At 41.3% G+C, this 24,869-nt stretch overlaps 2 protein-coding genes across 5 annotated transcripts in view; both read right to left on the bottom strand.

Annotated features, from left to right (window-relative positions):
- RAB5B (RAB5B, member RAS oncogene family) overlaps positions 1-7,045 on the bottom strand; it is a 28,278-nt gene extending 21,233 nt beyond the window's left edge. Inside the window, exon 1 of one of the 4 annotated variants that reach the window (XM_007427007.3) lies at positions 6,957-7,045. The gene's annotated coding sequence lies outside the window, so the exon portion shown is untranslated. Of the gene's footprint in view, positions 1-1,694; positions 1,802-5,323; positions 5,424-6,534; positions 6,852-6,956 lie in introns of those variants that run through there. The other 3 variants (XM_025165925.2, XM_025165924.2, XM_025165922.2) reach the window with 3 other exon arrangements.
- A 3,227-nt stretch (positions 7,046-10,272) lies between these two features.
- On the bottom strand, positions 10,273-22,757 carry CDK2 (cyclin dependent kinase 2). Its single transcript, XM_007427006.3, has 7 exons — positions 22,313-22,757; positions 20,428-20,505; positions 19,900-20,023; positions 18,369-18,539; positions 15,022-15,123; positions 14,022-14,225; positions 10,273-13,413 (listed from the first exon to the last, which is right to left on the bottom strand). The coding sequence occupies exons 1-7, from the start codon at positions 22,426-22,428 to the stop codon at positions 13,309-13,311; spliced, it is 900 nt and encodes a 299-aa protein (XP_007427068.1). The 5' UTR covers positions 22,429-22,757; the 3' UTR covers positions 10,273-13,308.
- Positions 22,758-24,869: the final 2,112 nt, after the last annotated feature.

Below are 24,869 nucleotides of genomic sequence, written 5' to 3'. Positions count from 1 at the left end.
AATTTCTCCATCAGTTTCCTATTCTATCTCCATCCATTTTCCCAACCTACCAACCTACATTCATCTAGTTGCTCAATTTTTTCAGAGTTTATGTATACCTTGCAATTGTTTACCCCATTCACCCTATTAATTGTTCACCCATTTACCCTATTAAACATGATGAAGTTCAGCTGACCTGAAAATGTTTATACCCAAATGTGATGTTATATCACATTTATACACACATATATACACACACACACAGCCCAAAAACTCATACTGCCTTGATTTTTCACAGTAGATAATCCAGCTTCTCAAGTTACAGTATCTCTGTATTATCCAGGGAGGCATAACACAATGAATTAGGGAAGCAAAGCCTTTCAGAAGTTGGTTAAATAATATGAATTATCCTACCCTGCTCTGTTAATGCCACATGCAAGTAGGCTCTGAGGTTTGTGCTATTAATCATCCAGATTCTAAAAGTGTGGAAACACAGGAAATTAGCAAGTCACTCAAAGACAATTCAGGGGTGGGTGACATTCCTGCTAATTCTGATTACCAAAGATAAGATTGGTGATCAGAATTAGCAGGAATGTCAGACTAAAACCAAGGAGAACCAAACCATTTGCTATCCCTGAAAGTCATTGGACAAATTGAAATTTATAGTTACAATTATTATTTTTGCTTCTGAAGCCTGAAATGCTAATAAAAATCAGAAAGTAAGTAAAGAAATTATCATGTAGGATATGTCTGGCCTTTTCTTTGATGGAATTCCTAACGCTGATTAACCATCTGAATGTAGAAAAAAGCTGAAATTGTTGATAGTTCTTTGGGAGCTTTGTCCTCAAATAATATAAAAGTGATTCTGATTTCACTCTTTGTTGTACAATAGATATACAGCAGATTCCCCCATTGAACATCCAAGATGGCTGGCAACAGAAAAGCCAAACATTTTATCCTTTTTGTATCAGCTGTCTTTCCCCCCCAATGCTAAAGCACACAAGACATAATTTTCTGTACAGCTTGCACAAAGAAAAAGTCCAGAATTAAGTTTGACATGTCCTGAGATATGTTCTTCAACTGGTTCATTATTTATAGAGATTTTTATTTTTTGAGCCACTTTATAACTCTACACAGCCAGTTTTAGAGCTAAGCTAGAGTCTTTGATTACAGCTTTCTTGTTGGCAGTGAGATTCTTATGTTTATAACATCCACTGATGGGTTTTCTCTAGAAAGTTAGCATACAATATTTAAAATAAATATAATGGTAGATTTGGTGATGGTTCAGTTGACAAACAACAAATGGTTTTAGACCATTTCCCTTGGTTGTGATTAAAAAGTCATTAATTTGTAGGAAATAGTGCTTTTCAGATACAGTGTTTAAAGATCTGTATAAGTTCTACATACATTCTGGAGAACACAATATCAATGTTTGGGGAAATACCAGAATGTTCAACTCAGCAATTTTATATGCCTAAATAATTCTGTCCCTAAGATTATTTTATTCTATTTTTAGGACGATAACTCACCTATCTATGAGTTAAGATTTGGCATATATTTATTTATCTTATTTTTTATTTTATTTTATTCCAGGCTTAGCAATGTGAATACACTTCTGTAGAGATTTGTCCAAACAAGATTGACATATTTTCTGCTACACTGGAAGTGGTGTGTCATTATTATTTCAATTCAAAACCACTGTTTTAGCAAACCACCTCTGTCAGCAGTAGTTCATGAGCACACTCTGATTTTTCTGCAACGCACTCAAAATCTGGCACAGCATTCTTCTTCTGTACAACTTGTATTTCCTTCTGACTAATTTAGAACTGGAAAGAAAAAAGTTAACACTTGGACACAAAGCAAAAAATTTAGGAGACTAACCGTAACCTCTGAATAGCAAAGATCTAGAAGATAATGTGGTAAACTGGACACCACATAGATAGAAATGAATTTATATATATGGAGTAGTATTTGAGATGGGACAAGTATTTACTTGTGCCAGCTAAGGATTAATGAGTCATGCTGATTAACCATTTGTATATCTACTTGTTAAAAGAGCCAATCTTCTTTCTTTTACCACCTTGATACCAGTTGTTACTATATCCAAAATGTAAATCAGAATGGTCTCCCCTTCACAGGAATCTTTCCTTTTATAAATTCTACTCTGAAAATACCTTTAACAACCACTAAGATATTCAAAAAACAGAGGTTGAGAACATCTTACAATCTATCTCTTGTATATGAAGTTATGAACTTTATTTACAGCTAAACAAGTTAGTAGTTCTGTGCTGTTGTGACTAAGAACATCATAGATATAATAAGTGTAGAAAACTCTGTGCTAGAATTCTCACAAACACTGAACCTGGTAACCTGTGACTCTTCAGTATAGTTTGCAAAGTTTTATAAACCAAACATATTGTTCAAGTAATGGAAGTTGGATTTTCTACAAAGAGGTCCTACAGATATCCAATCCACACTACAGTGTACTGTTTTACTACATACACTACCCTAAAGACTAAGCAAAAACATGCTGAAGCGAGAATACATAATTGAATCTCCTAATTTCAAATTTAATAACTGATGGACTTTACCTTGAAGTCAAGCTTTTCTCCATCTTAAGCAGAAACATAAAATGTAATATAGTAGTTGTAACTAGCTATATTTGCACTGCACACATTCAAAGACAAGCCTAGAAGATTTGAGATTACATGTTCATTCCTCCTACTGTCCTAGCTTGAAAGTCTTTATATATAATAGAGCTAGTTGGGAAGCTGAAGTTTGCCAGGGATATTGCGTCAGAGCTTAAGAACAAGACGCAGAAAGCAGCTGAGATATTACCTCAGACTGTTCATCTCATGCATCCCAAGGCCCTTTATTTCACTGATTTGTTAGTTCATTTAATATTGCCACTATAGCTATCAGACATGTCATTTTTTAAGTAAAAAGATGAGTTTCTACCAATATCAGCAATATATTATTTAAAGATCTGATTATATATAGGGTATCCTTGTTAGGGTACCTACTAACCACTAAGATATTTTTCTCAACAAAATTTACAGGAGTAGTCTATCCTAACCCTAAACCTTCAGCTACATCTTACTTGAGATGGTAGACAACCAACTGTTTACTGTGCATTAAAGCAGCAAATATACACTGGAGGACTCTAGCTATCATGTACCATCATGATCTTCATACCACTATGTATAAACAAGTTTTTTTTTTACTCTAAAGAAAAATGAGTTTTTTCTGCCTGAAATCAAGAATCCTCACCTCTGTGAATACTTATGCATGCATAGGACTATATATGCCTACCCATCCCAAGGCACAATTCTCCTTTAATTGCCTAAACAGACCAGCTCAGTTAGTAGAGTTATGTAAGAGTCACATATGGGTAAGCAGTGCAATATGCCTGCAGCATGTATATATGTGATGCCCAAAACACACAGGGATAAATAATAAAAAGACCTTTGTAACACATGTTCTACACATTTAAAAAGGAATGAAAAAGGCTCTTAAAAGGATATGTTTGTTTTCAAGAATTTGAAGTTGACAACACTAAAAGTATCAAATTAATTATAACACATACAATAAATACGTTGGCCTTCTATAAAATCACAGTGCCTTGGACATTTTTTCTATCACTTAAGTTCTATACTGTTGATAAGTTGACAATCTCAAGCTAGAGAGAATTTGAGACTGTTTCCAACTACTTGAACACTCAACCTACCACTGTAATCAGTTCTTTCCCATTTGGATCAATTCCTCAATAACATTAAGGCTCAGCTAATATGAGAGATTCTATATAGAGATACATTCTACCTTTGCAAGTGATCCCTAAAGGTAATACCTCATCTTCTAAGAAGGGCTGATAGTAGGAAGTAGATGTTGCTACTGCTCCAAAATTTACAGTGCCTTCAAGCAGCTAAGTAAGTTCAAAGTGTTGGTTATACCACAGCCCTAATGTGATTAGCCCCTACCTATTTTTAAATAGCTTCCTTCCTTGTATCTTACTTCTAACCTGATCAAGAGAGAACCACTGTCCAAATGAATGCTGGAGACCTAAACAGAAATGCTACTTCATATTCATGGAACGCCTTGTACGCAGAGCTCATATGAAGCTCATCTTACTTAAAAACCAATTCAGGCTTAGATTTAGATTGCCCCTTTGCTCACAAGGGTTAACGAGTAAAGTAGATTAATATACAACAAAGGAAGAACATACAAGGCTTGTTAAGACCTAGCAGGAATTGCAAAACATACCCAATGCCCTGGAGAGTTAGAGAGCTCCTTACCAACAAAAACTACAATTACCTTTTCACTCAGATTAAGACAAAGGACTCCACTTTCAAATAGTTCAAGTCAGAAAGTTATACAATAAGGGCCAACCAGGAGAAGGAACCATAGCTCCCTAATATCAATAAGGAATGACATACACTGCCATGCTTAATCAGACCCAAGGTCAGTCTGCATTCTGTTTCTAAATTCCTGCTGATTTATGCTCAGAGGACGTTTAAAAGCAAATTATGAAGATAACAACTTTCCCTTACTACCCAGTATTTAAAGCATAACCATAAAACCTGTTAAAGTTTTTCATTCTTTCTTGCAATCAGTATTTAATGCATACAATCGGCAAATTATGTACCCAGTTTGCCATTGTGACAAAAAGAGCTGGATGTGTTTTCAAGATGAAAAGCTTCTAGTTTTCAGATTCCAAGCTGTTTGTCATATGAAGTAACAAGTTAAAACTATTCTTTTCCATAATGGGAAAGAGATTTGTCACCTGTAAAGAATACTATTATCCCAAACTAGTGATGGGACATTTTTAGAATTAGTAAGCAAATGCACACCTATAGACAGTAGGAAGACAAAGGCATTGAAATCTTTTTGCAAAGAGAGAACTAAAGATAACATACAGAAAAAAATGGAAGGATAAAATTTAAAACCAACTCTGTGATCTAAGAATCTAAATGTAACTTTTCAATTAAAATTTTAATGGAAGAAAAAGACAAGTGCACAGCCAAAGCTGAAAATGGATGGAAGACACAGTATTGGCCAAAAATATGAATCCATACTCACCATCAATTTTAAATACAGTAATAGCAATTCACTTCTACATTAGCTTATCATTTCAGTCAGGTTTTTGTAAACACTTATGCATACTAGCTTTATTTTTATAAACATTCTTTGATTTCAGTTATACTGATAATGAATAAACTCTCGTTCTTAAGAAGAGCTTAGAAAAATCACTTGGTTGTCTAACAAAAAAGTTGCAACAATGGCAAAGGACAGTAATGATAAAACTAGGGAGAGAGAACTTTGTGAAGATTAAAAGAAAGTTTCTCACCATTAAACAAAATAAAGTTTACTGCTAATCTCCAAGAGTTGTATCCTTCATAATATCCAGAATCTAGTTTTACACCCGTGTGGAATCAGGAGAATTCAATCTAGGAAAACACTATTTCTTAAATAATCCATAATGCAATACATGGAAATTCATTCACTTATTCTTCACATTACATCCTTCTTAGATTTAAGTTTGGTATCAGTGCATTTCCATCAGCTAGCAAAGCCTTATAATACCTTATGGATGTAGGATACATTAAGCACTGCATCTTGGCTAAGTCTATTTCTTATACTGATTTAACAAGGAACATCAGGGTTTCTTCTCTCTTCCCTCTTGTTTCCTGGGCAGCTTTCCCATATCAATGCATTTTTAATGGAGTACAACTTTAAGGAAAACAGAAACCCCCTTAAAACATCTATGAAGCCTCAATATGCCTTTCAGAGGTTAATTACAAGGGTTAGCAAAAGCATCACACATGCCTGACTATAGTATTACCATAAATTTAAGCCAAATCACAGACACTCTGAATGCTGACCATGCAATTGGCTCTTCTTTGAAAGAGCGAAACCATTTGCTCCTCCTAGGCAACTACATTTAAGAAAGGAACCATAATTGATCAGGAAACCCATGGAAGGGGGAGAAACTCAGTGCTCTGTGAAGACATAAACCTTTCAACGTAACGAAAACATGGAAAGACAAACAGCAAAAGCTTTAACAAGTAAGCAACCAAGCTTGGGTCGTGCAACAGCTAGCAAAATCCTAAACAACTAAGTTCACTGACTATCGTGGTAGTACAAAGTTCTTTTTTCTTAACCCAAGAAGCAGGCTAGGAACCTTTGATAGGTCCTACAATAATTCAACCAGATTTTACTAATGAGTAAGCACGCAATCTATTCTGTACTAGAAATTCCTAATAGCTTTAAAGTCAAGGGAAGCTTAACAGTATCGAAGTGACCACGAGAAGGATCCATGCGCAGTTTATGTCAACTACTGATCGATTAATAACCCCTGAACTTCTCACGACAGCCCATTATTATTCTGATCCCACTCTACCATCATTTCCACTTAAGTAGAAAGTCTTCATAACTCAGCCCAGTTGGTTCTCTACGTCAGAAAGGCTACATACAGAAACATCTCCCGGGAGAGACAGTCGCCATTCCGACGCGTATGTTCTACAACGCTCACGCCTGGAGACCCCGTTTCAACTCTACCTCCTAGTCAAACTCTTAATGCGAAGAAACGTCCTTCACCCCGCTCGCCACCGTTCAGCTGTCCTGGATGTTAGAGGTCCTTCGCTCCACCCCACTTCTGGCTTCTCCAGACCACCTCGCTCCGTGCACATATCCATCCCTCCCAAGTCCTCCCACCGTAGCCGGGTGGGAGAGGGCAGGCCCTCCAATTAGCCTCTCATTCCGTTCCCACAGCCACAAGGCCGCCGTCTCCCTATCAGAAGGAATCGCTAGTCAAGCCCACTCCCTCCTCTTGCTCCCTCCCATCCATACGAAGGGCCCAACTTCATCCTATCCCCCCTGTAGCCAAGTAACTGCTGCCCGAGGGAGCCACTCCCAGGGAGCAAAAACGATCCCTCGAGAACCCAGACACCCGGCGCGGCCTAAGAGCCCCACACAGGTACCTGAGACGGCTCTGGCTCCCCCCACTTCGCGGCCCTCGACTATTTCGCACACAAACAAACTACCTCAACCAAACCCAACTCTGTGCCGGAAGGCGGAGTTAGACTGTGTTCTAAACCAATGGGCGCTAGGCACCTGGGGCGCGAGAACGCGTTCTCGACCAATCATCTTATGGGAAACCGCACCCTTGCCTCATCTAGCTAATTGGAACTCCGCGAAGGGAAGGACGGGCAGCAGCTCTAGCACCAATGCGGCGGAGGAGGCGGGATAGCGAGTTAAAAAGCTTCTAGCCAATAGAAAAGACAAGTGCTGTTTTAATCGACGAGTAAATCAGCCAGTAGAATGGTCGCCGATTCAGGAGGTTTCATAAACAACAAATAAGGTGACTTAAGGGGGCGGACCTGTCTGGCATCGCCAACCAGTCACAACTCGCACTGTAGCTGCTATTGCCCAATCGCAGATCACGTCCTCCATGGCTCCTAGCGAGAGGCCGAAGGTAATTGACAGGAAGGTAGGTGGACGTGCGCCGAACTTTCTTTGCCCAATCAGCGATCACATTGTCGCCTGGGGCCAATGAAAAGGCATGGAGAATTTGAATGGCACTAGGGGAAAAGTGACTTCCGGGAGTCATGTGACCCTTGACCCCATTGGACCGCGTGAGCTGGGGCGGAGTTCTAGAAAGGGGAAATCGTGTGAGGGGTGTGGCAAGCGCCGCATGTGCCTGAGCACTGAAACTGCGCTCCCGAGCGCCGTTGCTAAGGAGAAAGTGGTCTCAGCGGGACCTACTTCTGAGTAACGCTTAAGATTCATACAGCAAGGAGGTGCTGGACCACAAAGAAAGAAACTCGGCTGAGGGGAGGATTAATCCAGTTCTCCCTCCTGTGAACTACCGCTTGGTGTTTGAGGATCCGACTACCTGCGGCCCTTGAAGGCGGCGGGTCCATCCTCTGGCTAGTATAAAAAGTAGGGATAGCCACAGGGTTAGATCTCAGCAACTGGGAGAGAGAAAGTATAGGAGCCAACGGCCCCTGGTTTTCTGTTTCATCTGAGCAATTTCTTTCACATAATCGAAAGGGAACGAAGTCCACGGAGCATGAGCCGCTTCTGCGAAGTGTTTCTATCGGGGAGCGAGATGGTAAATTAAGGATCCCTTTCCTGTGGTTGAGATGAGCCTGCTGTTGCCTGTTTGATAGTGTTCAGCATCATCGATTCTCATACATCAAAAATGTAAACAGTGTGGTAATGAATGTAGGTAATGTGGACAATAGATAATATGAATGTAGGTCCTGTGGACAATAGAGTCAGTTTGCATGTTGCTAATATCATTAGCAATTAATATCAGAAATCAGGCTCATCATATAGATTGACAATTAAAAATAAGAATCCTCAACAATGGAGGACAATACAAGTTGTTTTTAATTTTACCCTTCACTATTGGATATTAGCTCCATTTTTTAAAAATAGTGTCATAGTACTTAGCTTTGGTCTTCCTCCCACATATAGTACAAAAGTGACCTGGACAGTACTGCAGATTGCTGTGAACCGTTCTGACCTACATTTCTCAGAGCTCACGCCACATTGCTTATAAGTCCAAATTCAAGTTTTGCTACAAGCCAAACCCAAGTATGAAGGAACAATTTTCTTCCTGGGCTGGGTATCACTGCATTACTAAATGTATACATCCTATATGAACAGCAAAGGGGAGAGTACAGTATATTTATCAGCATTAGAACTCTGTAATCCAACAATTCTGCTAGCTAAAATGCAGTGGGAGTTTCATCAGTCCTATTAATTGTGTGTGTGTGTGCGCATGCATGCACTTTGAGTCAGTGTTGAGTCCTGGCAACTGTCTGGATTAGTCCCTGCTGTTTTCTTGGCAAGATTTCCGAAGTACAGTACAGTAGTTTGCCATTGCCTGTTTCCCAGGGCTGAGCGCGCGCGACTGGCCCAAGGTCATCCAGCTGACTTTATGCCTAAGGCCGGACTAGAACTCACGGCCTCCTGGTTTCTAGCCTGGTGCCTTAACTTTACACCAAACTCTCTCTCTCTTAATAGAGATTCTAGTTAAAAACGAAACACCCAAGACTATGTTCTGTGTCATGTTTTTACTGAAGAGTCACATTTCACTGCCTTTACTGGAAAAATATGTGAAGTTTTAGATTTAGCAGTTGGTAGCATCTCCTTTAGTAACAATTACTTCAATTTTTTCTTCCTAGCGTTTTTCCTGCATGCAGTGTCTTCCTTTTTTGGATCAACCAAACGCTGATTTGGTTGTTACAGGAATTGACTGACTGGCTTGTCACCCGAGCCTGACAAGTGGGGGGAGGGGTCTAAGAGAAAGTGACTGGCCCAAAGCCACTCAGCCAGTTTTCATGCCTAAGGCAGGACTAGAACTCAGTCTCCTGATTTCTAGCGTGGAACATTTATCACTAGACCAAACTGGCTGTCTTCAATCAGACTGGTTCTGAATGGCTTCAGTCCAATCCTTCCTATAAGTGTTGATCAATACCTGATGTTGGCCTGGACATATTTTGATCCATTCCTCTATACAAAACTGCTTCAGCTCACTAATATTTTGGGGCATGTGCTGGGTTTCATAACCTACAGATACTTTGATAACCCATAGAATTTGTTAGCAGAGTCCAGAATTCCCTTAGTGATTGTGAGCTTTCCAAGTTCTAGGACTGCAAAGCAGCCCCAAGCCATAATACTCCCACCATCATGCCTCACAGATGTATCAGTGTCTTGCTTTCTCCAGCATAGAACCAAAATGTTCCACTTTCATCTGCCCACAGAACATAGATCTGATGGCCTGCTGGATCATTCAAGCGCCCTTTGACAGAATTGGTATGGGTGGCAATCTGCTTTCAGGAGAGGAACAATTTCCTCCTTGATATCCTTCCATGTACACCACTCTTCTTGTCTTTTGCTTATGGTGGACTCATGACTACTGGTACCAGAGTGGCTTGCAGACCTGTCATTATCCTAGGATTCTTTTGCAGCTTCCCAGCGTTGTGTGCCTTGTATTTAAGTGTTTTTCATTGGACAACCACTCCTGGAAAGATTAACAATGGTGTTGCACTTTCTCCATTTACATACTACCTAATTACAGATTGATGGAAGGTAACATTTTTGGCAATTGTTTAAATCTTTTCTAGCCCTGTGAGCATTGGCAACCCTTTCGCTGTGGTCCATAGATGCCTTTTAACTGGGATCTGATTTGCTTCCACAAATCTGTTGTCAAGATAACTGTTTAAGTTAGGGAGGACCCCCCAAACTCACACATGATCATGTGATTGGAATACTGATTCAATTTATTCCCTTAGGAGAGCTGATTACCTTGGATTTCACATAATTTTTCAAAGATAGGTAATGTGGTGTTGCAGTTAAGGTGTTGGGCTAGAAGTGAAACCCAGATTCTAGTCCACTGTTAGCCACAGCAGGTTAGTGGGTGACTTTGGGACATCATCTCAAAATTGTAGAGTAATGCATTTGGGGCCTTGAAACCTACTGTACTGTAGAAAATAATTAGCTCTTTAGACCAATGTTAAAAGACCTTATGAACTTGGTACAATAGCAGTAGACCTACAGACTGTACATACTCATAATTTAGTTAGACTCACCCACATATCAATTTTCATTTTCACAAGTCTCCCTGACAGTAGTAATTCAGAATTACTTGCAGAATAATTGCAAATCTTTTGAGATTTGCAAAGAACATCTGTCCTGATCACTGTATCCCTACTGAATCGCATATTCTTGGATCTAAGAGGCAAGAGAACAATATATATCTTGGATATAAAAGGCAAGCTTTGGTACAGAGTACAAACCATTTGTAGCAAAAGACAATTATATAATTAAATCTTTTCTATTTCAGAACAAAGGTTTAAACATGTCTCTATGTATATACAGGGGAAATGCAAAGTCTAGACCAGTGGTTTTCAAGGTGTGGTCTCAGGACACCTGGGGGTCTCCGAGACCCTTTCAGGGGGTTGCAAAGTCAAAATAACCTACATAATCCAAAACTTTTTGGGGGTCCTCAATCATCTCTAAGACTGTAAAAGGATCCTGAAACCAAAATGGTTGAGAACTCCTGATCTAGACCATTTACATTTCATCCCAAAAATCCTTAACTGTGATGAAGCTGATAATAAAATGAGTACCTTTGCTTCCAAGAAAAGGAAGCCACATGTTAAAATTGCTAGTATTTAATTATTTATAAACTGATTTCACAGTAGTACTGTATTTAGAAATATTTGTCTTACAAAAAGCTAACAAAATAAAATAATTACTTTTCTTTAAAAGATTATATTACAAAAAAGTCAAGGTGCTTAGACTAACAAATCCAGAACTCTCTTTAAAACTTATATATATATATATATTTCCAGTCCAACAGTGAAGAAGAAGAAGGATGCCATGGTTCCAAATATTACTTGTAAATAGTGGCATGAAAAATATAACACATTGGTATTGCTGCATTATTAGTCTAAGCAATCTTATGCAAGAATGTCCATTTTAACTTAGAGGTCCTAAAATAATCAACTTTCTTAGTGAAGACTCGTGCATATCAGACTGTTCAGTATTCTGTTCCAAATCAAAATATAGCAGTTCATAGAATGTATAGAATTTTTAAAGTCTCCATCCATATTTGAAACAATGGATATTTCATCTATAAGTGTAGAACATAAGAACTACGGCATAGAATAAATGGGAACTTTTCCCCCATTGAGGAAAGTATAGTCCTCACTATCTTAAAATGCTGTACATGTTTCATTCCTACAATAAATGAGCATTACCCTACCGTAAATGCTTTTAATAAAAATATGCATTTCAGGAAAGCAAATACCAGATGGCTTTAGTGAAGCCTCATATTTAGGGTGCATCACACAATTGGTTGAAAAAGAGCGAGATTTGGAGTTATTTCAAAATTAGATTTAAGTTAACATTTCCAAGTTATTGCTGCATGCTAGAGACAGGCTTTAGATTTCTGTACTTCACACTGCCTTACTCTGGAATTAAATCCTGAATTTTGCAGGAAAGTATTCTACCATTAGGTCAATCTAAGTGGTCCTTAAAAATTCTCCAATATGAAACTTTTATGACTATACTTCACCTCCATGTGGCATTGACCAGAAACCAATCATGATTTTTGGTTTAGCTACTGTTCAGACTAAATTAAAAAAAAAAAATCAGATCTTAGATGACATTTGGCTGATATACCCTGAACAATCCAACTGCCTCCAAAACAGGCTGACACAAAGATGTAGACGTTGATATTTCCAGGCTCTCCAGGCCAGAAAAGTTTACTAATGTGAATTCTGTGAGTGTAAGACTTACATTATTTTGCTCAAGATGTGTGGCTGGAGATTATAGGAGACAACTAGATATGTATTGCAAAGCTCACATACAATTTAAGCAGTCTATATTTGCAAGATGTTACTTGAAGCCAAGGGTGTAAGGCCAATCCATCAGAACTATGGCATCTGAAACTTTCCCAACTATTGTAGGAAGATGGTCTTGGAATGGCAAACCACAATTGCCAAGCATAAGGTATTAATTGGCTGCAAACACAGAAAGACCATCAGCTTATTGATATAGAATAAGAAAACAGATATATAACACAACACAATACTGAGCGAGTAAAGATTTGCCCATTTCCCCACCAAATGAGCAATTGTTGGAGGTTTTTTTTAAAAAAGTACTCTGCATATCAGATGTCAAAAAGAGCTTAGTGATGTAGCCAGTATTCATTTGAATAGTTAGCAAGCCATACTGTACTGCCAGAGGGCACGCTTCAGCAATTCCATCTCTTCAGGATTTTTCTAGTGATCAGTGGGTTATACTGACTAGCATCACAGATGAAGAGTGCACCATGACAGATGTTGCCAAAGTCCCTTAGCCTTCTATAATAAAAGTTCCTTCTACAACTGAAGGAAAAAGAAGCATCTACACTGTACTTTTGCCGAGATGTTAACGGCTGGAGAGTAAGCAAATACAGAATACATTATTTTGTAGAAGTCACCAAGGAGAATGGCATGGGACTCATGGGGGGTGAAACCTGTGAAGAATGAAAGGGGTGCTTCTCAAGCGGGTTGAATCCTTGTGGCTGGTGGCTCTGGAGGCCCTTCTCTCTTCACAAGGCAGCTTGGAATCAGTGAATCCTCAAGCTCAGCTTAGTGCTTTAAGGTGAGTTCAGGAATAAAATCCTAAAAGTGTAGGCTGTGCCCCAACTGGACCACCAGTGTTCTCTTCAGGGTTAAGTTGAAAAGTTAAGTGCAAGCAACCAGGGCTGCCCAAGGAAAAGGCATGTTGCAGAGCCTGCACCGCAGCAACGCTGCTGGCCCCAATTCCATTTCACAAGCGGAGATGTGGCAAAACTTCTGTGACATCTCGAAAGAAGGGATGATTGAGAGCAGTCTTGGCCGAGATCCTCTTGTTGGGATCATAATGCAGCATTAGCTAAAGGGGAAAAAGAGAGTATCAAATCAAACCAAGATTCATTACAATCTTACACCATACTATAGTCAAAATGGTGGTAGTTGAAGTGGTTTACACTTCTCAACTCTCACTTCAAATATTTTGCCCAAGTCAGTGCTATGGTGTTACACTCATATGACAAGTTGTTAATGACAAGAAACAAAATCTAGCAACTAAAAGTGTGACTTTAGAGTCTGTCCCCTAAAAGGAATACGAACAGTTACAACAGTCAGGAAACTCAAAGCAAAATAAACACGAAAACCATTTTTTCTCCTAGTCAACGCTTGGTGGATAATGCATGCGTAGAGCTTACAAGTTCTACACTGACATGGTTCAGTCCTGGCGCTAAGTGGAGAGAAAACTTTAAAGCAGGACAACACAGGAAAATATGGACACAGTGCAAACTCTGAATAAGAATTAGATAAAAAATACCAATTATATATAGCACAAATCAATAAAGGCGCTTTTGATTTGGCAGTGCTGTTGCCAGTTCTGTCAGACGCTCCTTAAAGTACCCATACCTTTTCTTAGATTAGTATGGTAACCACATGCTTCAGATCAGAATACTTCTCACTCTACATAAAACTCACTGCTAGAAGTTTTCTGCCTTCTTCATCCAGTGGTGGTACTACTTTGCTAAAGTCCTGTCGGGCCCACTTGGGAAAACTCGACTTATAGTCAGGCATAGAGGTGACTCCTGGCCACACAGTCTCATCTGGCGTGCCCAGTGTGCGGAAGATGCGAAACAGCTGGTCGATTTCTGAATCCCCAGGGAAGAGAGCTCTCCGGGTTAACTACTTAGCAGAAGAACAAAAGGTCAGAACCACAGTACGGTATGCTTTCCTAGCCTAGTTGCTCTGTCTTCCATTTACAGTGTGGCATATTTAGTACTCCAATTTTTAATGTTAAGAATCAATATGTTTTAACACTGTTCTTTGTTACTCAGTGCTTTTATTCTGTTTCATTGGCTATTTGATATACAATTATCAAAAATATTATGCAAACTACAGTTATGAGACAAAAACAGGAGGACATTAAAAAAACCCATAATTTTCATCATGATGGCCCTTCCAAGAGTTAAAAGCCCCATATATGAAGACACTTGGATAAGGATTATATAGTAATACAGACCACCAATAATTAAGATGGACAGAAGGAATCTATTCCTTCATTCCAATCATTTGACATGACAAACAGTCCTCAGCACATGCTCAATGTATGACCCAGTTCTCCACTTTTGGAGCACAAATAGCCCCTAGCAGGAAGGAAGCAGCTTTCTCCAAAGCCCAATTCATTCCTTGGAAGTCAACTGATCCTGTCAGCAGGCCTTATTTAACCTAACCCATGCTTCCCACACTGAAATGAATGAATGAGAGCATGTTGTATAGCATTAAAGATGGTCTTAAGAGGGGCAGTATTTTCAGATGTTTGAGGTCTGCAATGGCATAGTTACCCACATCTGCGCAATAACCTTGAGACCTTAACATCACTAGCTACATTTCTTGCTCCTGCCAATCAAATGCCTCCTTTCAGTGCCAGATTCAAGTCCAGTTCACTGGTCCATCCCAACTTCATTCCCAAAATACATACCATCTCTGCAAAGATGCACCCCAGGCTCCATATGTCCACTGCTGTTGAATAGTATTTGCAGCCAAGGAGAATTTCTGGAGCTCGATACCAAAGAGTCACCACCTGGTGTGAAGCACAAACCCCATAATGGATGTACAATTAAATAGCAAGCTATTCAGGAATGGACACTTTCAACCTGTTCTCTGCGTCACAAGCTCTATCCTCCCATTTTTTTGTAACACGTCATATAGTACCACCAAATTAATTCAGATTAAGAGCTACTTAAGAGAAACACTGTATGGACTGGAGTCACTTTTCAACAGTTCAACACATGACCCACATACAGAAGAGGCCAGATTCAGTTCTTGGCCTCTCCAGGGAGGACTGGGAAAGACTCTGAAACTAGGTTAGAGGCACCAATAAGCATAAGGCAGCTCCCAGTTTCTTGTAGAAGCCAAGAACAAAAAATGGGATCCCTGAGCTATTGTATCCTATTTGGTATATAAAATGGTGTCAACAATGATTAAATGAACATGTTTTCTAGATAAGAGGAGAGGAAAAAGTATTTCAGAAATCATTCTTGGGTTTGTCCATCTCAGAGGTAGTCTGGGAAGTGATGCCAAGGATATTCTTGTGAACATATACAGTGAAGTAATGTGATTAATATTAACAAACATCTTCCTGTTTATATACCACAGAACTTAATGCAGCTAGGAAGCAGTTGTCCTATCCTGGCCTACAACAGAAAATGCAGGATCTCCGTGCTGAACAGAATGGAAGACTATTACTAAAATATTCAAATCTTAGCCATTTAGGCTTTACTTTTCAATTAAAATAACTTTAATCAGTGTTTTGGACTGAGCATGGAAACAAAACATAGCCAACAAAGATAGTTTAAGACACATGATCCAAACTGTACTCCCAGAAATTAATACAGATAGTCCTTGACTTACGAACATTCATTCAGCGAGAGTTTGAAGTTACGAACTTGTTGAAAAAAGTTACAACTGGTGCCTGAAGTTACGGTCAATGCAGTGCCCCTGCTGTCACGTGATCAAAATTCAGGCGCTTGGCAGCCTGCCCACTTATGATCACAGGGGTGCTTCAACTCCCCTCACCCACCTATCTCCCCCATCTATGCCCTCTTGGCCTCCTGTCACCCTGCACTCCACCACCCACCCAAGCTGCTCTTCATGACTTCTTGCTCCAAAAAGCCCCTTTGCAAAAAACTCCTGGAGCTCAGTATGCCAAAATGCTGCAGGGAAAAAAAAAAGCAGCACTCCCTTCTTCCCTCTCACTTTTTTTTTCCTTCCCCCACGGGTAGATAAGCCCGCTCCCAGGAACTCTGGAGCTGAAGCTTTCTGGTGCACTGCCAAAACACACACACACACACACACACACACACACACACAAAAGCTAAAAGCAGCATCTAAGCAGCATGTCAAAATGCCCCTTTGCAAAAAGCTTCTGGGCAGGGCTGGGCAGAGTTTTTGGCTCCCCCTCCCTGCTGTGTGAAGCAAAAGCCCTGTCCTGCCCAGGAGCTTTTTGCAAAGGGGCTTTTTGGAGCAAGAAGATAGTGGCAAAGGTCAGCTGGGCAATGGAGCGCAGAGCAGCAAGGGACTCGGAGTGCAGGGTGGTGAGGGCAACTGCAGCTGAGATTGGGCTGGGGTGGCTGGAGCTTCCCAGGGTGTGGCAAGCATGCCCAGAGCTGCACGGTTCTGGTACTGCTTGCCACCCCAAAAGGCAGGGTGCAGGGTGGTCAAAAGGGCAGAGATGGAGGGGACATAGGTGGGTGAGGGGAGATGGAGGCATCCCTTACCTTACTGGTTCTTGGGGCTGGGAGGGACCAAGCCTGGAATGGCTTGGCTTGGGGTGGGTCCTTCTTCAGTGACCCACGATTCTCAGTTAACTGTGGTTCTAAGTCAAGGACTACCTGTGCAGCAGCTGCATTTCAACATAAACATCTTAGAATACAGTCACTTTCAACTGGAATGCAAATAGTTTGTGTGCTATCAACCTGGGTGGGTGAGGGAAATCTGAAGGAAATAAATTTGTGCCACATGCATGGCCAGTGTGATATTAAAGAAGTTGTCATGTTTTCCTAGTATTACCCATGCTCGTGTCTACACATATGTTTGTGTATACATATAGAGCATGCTGGCTGGAGAATTCTGGGAGTTGAAATCCACATATCTTAAAGTTGCCAAGGTTGAGAAGCACTAATATAGGAAAAAAAGCCAAGAAAAAAAATGGACCATAAAACAAATCAATCCAGATTTCTCACTCAAGGCACAAATTGATCAGGTTCAAATTATATTTTGGACATATTATGTGAAGATTGAGCTCTCTTGAGAAGCCTAGGAAAGGCGGAAGGAAAGAGAAACAGCAAGGTAAATGGACTCAATTACAGTACAAACTGGTATACCATTGGATAACTTGAAGGGCCAGATCATCTTGGAGTAGGTTGCTAAACGTTAACCCCAACTTGATGGCATGTAATCAATCAATCAGTCAATCATGTTTGTGTGTGCACAGATAGATATGAAATATAAAAGAGAAAGAAAAGAGCCAGTAATTGTATGTAGCTACAATGTGAAAATCAATATTTCCCAAATCGAACAGACTACAGGTAGTCCTTGACCTATGACCATTTGCTCAGTGACCATTCAAAGTTATGACAGTGCTGAATGAATGGTGGTTACAAATGATCCTGGGAGTTCCAGCCATCCCAGCATCCATGTGGTCACATGATCACAATCTGGGCACATGGTAATCAGTTTGCACTTAGGACTGGTTGCAGTGCCCCACAATCATGTGATTGCCATTTGCAACCTTCCCTGCCAACTTCCCCAAAAAGTCAGTGGGGAAGCCGGCAGGGAAGGTCACAAATCACTGGGGTAAGTCTCCACCAATCGCGCATCCTACCCAGCCCCTCTATGTTTGTGCTGCCAGGGCACTCCCACGCACCCTCCCCAAGCCTCACACCTCCCTTGTGCATCTCCTTACACCCTCCCCAACCCTCTTGTGCACTCTCCCCAACCCATGCCTCCCTCACATCCCCCCATGCACCCTCACTGAGCTTTGCTGTGTCCTTGCGCACCCCCCCGCCTCTTACCTGCCTGCCTGGGACTTGCAACTTCCTGCTGCCTTCTCCACTGATTTGGTTATGGGAAGCCAGCAGGAAGTTGCCTCACCTAATGATCATGGGATTAAGTTAACAACGGCAACTGGGACTGCAGGGATTGCCGCATTAAGCAATGCGGTTTACGACCACATTGCTTAGCAACAGAAATTCCGGTCCCAATTGCCATCATAAGGACTACCTGCATAGCAAAGAATGCCAGAGTAGGGAAGGACAAATTGCTCACCTCATGAGTGTAGGTTCTCACTGGCACACCAAATGCACGAGCAAGCCCAAAGTCGGCAAGTTTTATTGCTCCCTCTGCATTGATGAGGAGGTTCTGTGGCTTAAGATCTCGATGGAGTACACGATGGGAGTGGCAGAAGGCAAGGCCCTGCAGCAGCTGGAACAGATAGCTCTGGGAAAAAACATGAACATACTTGGAGTAAAACGGCTTTGGTTGTACTTGTGGCCTATTGGCCAAAATGTGCCAAGACTAACCAGTACTGTATTTACCATTAATGCTGCATGTAACATGGGTAAGACTATGGCTGGACCCTAGTCTACCTTCTATCTTACTAGGTAATATTATTTGAAACCTTGATTGACCAAAGCCATAATGGGTCATATCAGTGGGCCCATCTGGTATATGGAGGACTGCAACTTGGAATATAAGAGGGGTAAATGATAGAATATAAATTGACAAATAAATGGAATGAAAGGAAGACAAATATGCCGTGGATTTAGTCTGAAGGAGCATGATGCTGAGGACCATGTTTATTGCAACGATGGTTGGGTGCCCCCGCTTTACAAGAAAGAGGGACTCTGAACAATGGAAAAGCAAAGATTTTTAAAGAAGTTGAGGGACACAAGGAGGGAAATCCTAGGGATCTGATTGGTTGGCCAGTTTGGGAAAGCTAGGCAAGCCCTTTATCAGTGTACCTGGGGTGAGTTCTATTGTTAGGCACAATGGGCCTTTCAGGAGGGCAGCAGACCTGAGCAAGTTCATTGTTATGGAGACAGAATATTAAGATCATCAGCTGATAGAGAATGGAAGATTGGGGGTTCTCTGTTGCAATTCCCTTCTAAGGGTTGCCCTTGAGCAGGTGAGGAGGCTTCTTTTCTTTGGTTTGATGGGATTGCAGAGGGCTTTGTCTGGGGCAGGGAATGTCAATTTGGGTCTGATGGGATTAGGCGAAGACACGGTTCTTCATAAAATGGCACACAGAATGCTAAATTAGAGACATACACACACCCAGGTCTTTTGGATATGACCAGGGTCAAACCCAGCAATTTGTCCTTCCCCACTCTGGCACATCTCCCAGACTCTCAGTCTGTAAGGTCACAAACAGCTTGCCCTAAGGACAAGCCAGGGAGGGCTATACTGCTGGACTATGCTGCCTCCAACCCCCATTTGGTAAGCCAAAGTAGAGGATGCTGTTGCTTTGTTTTACCATTTCAAAAAACATAACCAAGAGGAAACACCTCGAACAATTAGCAGAGCTATATGATTTCATTTGGGTCTATATAAAGATTTTAGTCAACTCAGCAGTATTTAAGAGCAAAGCCAGTGTTACTGCACACATTATTCATGGAGAAGCTCTATATGACCTTCTACATTTAAGTGCATATTCCACTGAAAATACAAAACTCTCCTCAAAATCCTTGGCTTGCAGACCTGCAGCTCTTTCGTCAAGTAAAAAGAAATGCATCTAGCGTACCTGTGAACCCAGAACTATGTTGCTTTTTTCTTTGCCCACCTGCTCTGCATAGCTTACCTTGATAAGAGGTAACTCTACACCACTGATGGAAGTAGAAGAATCCATGAATTTCTTTAGATCTTGATGTAAGAATTCAAAGACCAAATAGAGTTTATTCTCGGTATGGATTACATCCAACAATCTGGGGAGTCAAGGAAGGGATAAGTGGTAGAAGACAAACAATAACATTTGGATGCTGATGAGGAAACTATAGATTTGTCACAAGTTCAATGCCATTACTGGCCCAGAAGGCCACAAATTATATCCAAGCTGCCCATATGTTTCTAAATTTAGCAGAAATAGAATTAATAAGGAACAAGTAATTGTGTAACTTCCAGTTTACTATGAAATCTTTGAAGCAATTTATCCCAGATCAGTTACTGTTAGATACTGGTCCATAAAAATGCCCCTTCCCAATTTAGCTGGGAAACTGCAGCACTGGCACCTCAATTATGTCTCTTTGTTAAATGGCCTGAAGACCTACCAAAAAATAGCATTCTATTTACTTCTGTCCAGATCATCTCCTCCTGTCCTCCTCATACTTACTTGACTATGTTGGGATGGTTCAATTCCTTTAAGAGCGAAATCTCTCTGATGGCTGTGCTGGGAACACCTTCTGTCTCTCTGAAAGCAAGGAAAAGTATCACGTTAAGAAGGGAGGAGATGAAACTAGCACTAAACTAAATTGACTATTTGAGATGCTAAGATAGAAAACTAAGCACCAGAAAGTTGTAAATGAAAAAATTGTGCATAATGGATGATTATTCAACACAGGTAGAACAACAGATCAGTAATGAAGTTTAAATAGGATATGCTAGAACTTCCTGTATTAACAATCTTTGATATATGAATGAGGCAACCATCCCCATTTTCTTGCTGATTTTGTATCTAATGTCTGGGTTCACATATGAAACTGAATCCTTCAATTGATTTATAGACAAAAGTTAGTACTAGAACACCGCTTGTTTTAGAAATTAAACAATTAAGGTAAACTGCTAATTTTATTTAGAACTGACTTTCTAGTTACCTGGGTTTGCAACACCTTTAAGGAAGGCAGGGCCAGCTTTAAAAAAAAAAAAAAATACAGTTTGGGCTTCTAATCTAACTCCCTTAGCTTTACAGGGACAAAACCTGGGAAAATCCAGAATATAAATATTCCTCAAATCATTCTTTCTTGCTCACAGAATTACCATGAGGATATCATTAAGGGGAAGGAAAGAAATGAAGATGTACATGTATACCACCCTTCAGCTTCTAGCAGAAAAGAAAAGGGGGGATATATGTAATAAATGAAGCCAATGCCCATGGTTTTATCATGCCCAAACAAAACAAAGGGAGAAAGTAAGGCTGACTCAAGACCTAGCACCATTAACTGAATCCAAGATGCTAGCTGGGTATTCTACTGCACACAAGAGAGACATCTATTTAGTTAAGTATTTTGCACTACTTTTCATAGCAAAGAATGATATTTTTAAGTATTGGACACATAAGATTCTCTGTTGCTGGCAGCATACTTTTATCTTGAAATGTGGAAGAAAATTACTTAGAGGTTCCTTTAGATAGGCAGCCACCTTCTCCAACCTGGTGCCTTCCAGATGTCTTCCTGGCTGGGGAGGAAGTTGGAGGTTGCAGTCCAAAGCATCTGCAAGGATCAGGTTAGGGAAGGCTAATATGGCCACTGGTTAGTCAGAGAGAGATGGAGAATCACCTTTCTCTTCAGTCAACTAATAAAAGCAGCAAAGAAATAGCAACCTCAACTGCTCAGTTATGGAGGAAATCCAGGGCTTTCCGGCGGCTTCACCTTAGCTCCAATCTCAGCCAGCCATATAATGAAATAATTACAAAGTAGGAACTTGTAAAGCAAGCTCCCTGGCGATGCTAATTCCATTGCCCCTTTCTCAAGAGCTTCTCCCAGCCCACGGGCCCCATCCTGCGTACGAAGCGATCTATTTCGCCAGGTACCTACGTGGCGAAAGAGCTCGCGCACTGTTCTGGGCCACGCAGCATTTGCATGCAGGTAAAATTATCACCTTATTAAAGCAAGGTGAGGAGGAGCCGCGGAGGCGACGAGGCACTGCGCGTCTCCTCTCGGTCTTCGTAACTTTCTAAAAAATTTGGACGTGGATCAAGAACAGAGGAAAGCATAACCGCCCTCCGCTTAACCAAGCCTTCAATCTAAGCCTTCCCTAATGGCGAAGGAGGAGGAGCCGAGCAGGCAGCCGGGGCTTACAAGTCTCAGTTTCCCCCCCATACCCTTTGCTCCTCGCCCACCACTCCGAAGCTACGCTTCCCGGCTTCTTCCTAAGGCAAAGCGAGGTTCGGGCTCCTCTTTCTCCTTTAAGCGGAGAAACGATCACTCTTCCCACTGTGTGTGTGGGGGGTGTGTGTGGGGGTGCTGCTGGATGGAGGGGAGGAAAGGTCTTCCACTCACGTGTCCAAGCGGATTTTTTTAAGCGCGACCACCTCGCCGGTGACTTTGTTCTTTGCTTTATAGACCACGCCGTACGTGCCTTCCCCGATCTTCTCCACTTTCTGGAAGTTCTCCATCGGAGGAGACGTTGGCTGGGGTGGATCCCAGTTTGCCCTAAAGATCCTAGGCGGCACAGAGAAGGAAGGAGAGGTGGTGGTCCGCAAGACCCAAGCAGGGCACGGTCGCAGGGCCGCCCGGCGGTGGCTGCGGTTAGAAGAGACTCGAATGGCCACGCACTCACGCGACGCCGATCGAACGCGGTGTATTTCTGCTCGGCAGTTGCGTTGCCGCGGCTTCTTCTCTTTCGCTCCCTTTTCCCGCGCGCGACGCTGAACTTAAAACAATACTAACGATTCCAGCTCCCCTCCTCCTTTCCTCCGGCTTCCCGCGTTCCACTCGCTCCGCCCCTTCCTTCCACCCTATTGGCTCCAGGGTTATAGCGAAGCACGTTGTGTGGCGGGAGAGAAAGAGAATACGGGAAGTTTTTCTTAAAGGGCGAGTACGGTAGTTTTCGAGAAGGAGAGTTTTGATGATAAGCGCCTAAGTACGGATTCATGCGAAAATGCCGATCTGATGTAGTCTCTATTGACGACAGCAGGGTTAAGCTTCAGATTAATTCGAATTCAGGTAGATTTTAAAAACCAACAGAAGAAGACCTTGAATAGATATTAACACAAAGGAGAAAATCAGCTGAACATGGTGGCTGTGTTTGCACAACCGTCTCGCTAGGTGGCGATGGTAGTTGGCCAGTTTGAAGATCCCCCGGTAAATGGAGGGGAGGGCAACAAGGTGTTGTGGGAACCCTGGCATGTGTGACCCCACCCAGATGGTCTCCATCCAACCCCAATGTGAAATAGATATTATTTTTTAGTAATTAAATATGGCTAAAGTATTTTGAGATTACCGTATCTGAGGGGTTTAGTGTTAAAATCTTGTGAGATTTGGGGTGAGAACGCCAAAATCTTGCAACATTTGTGATTCTAAGGGATTTTGGCATGCATGTGCGCACACACTTATACACACTCTATATGTGGACCCTCTGTAGTATCTTCATAGACTATAAGTTGTCCCCACTTGAGAACCACTGCTATAATGAGTACAGGAACATGGCTCCAAGGAATTGCTGTTCACTAATGCAGTGTTGTCTACTGCTGTCTTTTGTGGTTTGTGTTTGTGTGTGTATGTCTGAACAATGGAACCAGTTGCTTTATTTTTTTTCATTGAAAAAGCTCCTGAGAAATGTTTTTAAAATTAGGTCCTCCCCCCACCCCACCCCCACCCCCGGCACACTGGTTAAAATGTCTATTTCTTCCTCTTCCATGTGATTATGGATGCATTCTGGGTGTGAACGAATTAATACAAGGTCATGAGAAGAGTTTCCTTTCTAAAATGCAGCTCTCAATGGCCTCTAAGGCAGGGGTATGCACAGCCTTGGGTGCAACCTCCAGAACTCCTCCAAAGGTTGCTGACAACTTGTAATACTTGACATGATACAAGATTAAAATGGCGATATTTTAACTCAATCGTAAAGGATTTAACAGAATTTTCTGGCCACTTTCTCTTTTTAGAATTTTTCCCAATGGGATTTAACATAATAATAGATGTGTTAGGCTTATTAGTGAGTTAATAAATCTACTTTTGGTCATTTTCTGCCAAAAATTGGCAAGACCTTGCACTGTTATTTTATAATTGACCACTGAATGTTGGCAATTAGATGTCAAGATGCACAAAAATGTGGCTGGGGAACTGTATGCAATCTGTGACCTACAGGTTGCCCGCTGCTGTTGTAGAATAACCGTGGCTTTCAGTAGCAAATCCCAGGGAAATTCTCTTTTCCTCCACTGATTTCTGAATATTGCCATGTTTAAAAAAAGATCTGTGGTCCACTTATTATTTTGCATAGAGTTTTGGTGGGATTTTCCTGGTTGAAGTAAAATCCAGTCCTCCCTCTGTAACAGCAACTGAGATACAAATTTTGGTTGATTTAAGAACTCTGGCAGTGGAAATTGTTAAAGAAACACAATGCTTCTGTGAGCCATTGCAGGCACAGAAATGAAAACAGACATATGCTGTGTAGAGAAAGTCTGTTCAATGTCTAGAGGTAGTCCTCGCTTAACAACCACAATTGGAACCAGAATTTAGGTCACTAAGCGATGCAGTCCTTAAGCGAATCATCACATGACCGGACCCGATGTTATGACCTTTTTTGCAGCAGTTGTTAAGCAAATTACTGTGGTTGTTAAGTGAATCATGTGGTCATTAAGTGAGTCACATGGTCATTAAGTGAATCACGTGGTTCCCAATTGATTTTGCTTACCGGAAGCTGGCTGGGAAGGTCGTAAATGGCAATCATGTGACCCTGGGATGCTGTAACTATTGTAAGTGCGAGCTGGTTGCCAAGCGCCCAGATCATGATCGCATGACCGCAAGGGTGCTACAATGGTTGTAACTTCGGACACTGGTTGTAAGTCACATTTTTAGCACCATTGTAACTTTGGTCATTAAGCGAGGACGACCT

Source organism: Python bivittatus, unplaced genomic scaffold (genome assembly GCF_059951505.1).
Source record: "Python bivittatus isolate LINGU-HERP-01145 unplaced genomic scaffold, Pbiv_v1 ctg000220_np1212, whole genome shotgun sequence".
NCBI classification, from domain to species: Eukaryota; Metazoa; Chordata; class Lepidosauria; order Squamata; family Pythonidae; genus Python; species Python bivittatus.
Note: the sequence above shows the minus strand (reverse complement) of the source record. Positions and strands in the feature narration are given on the sequence as shown.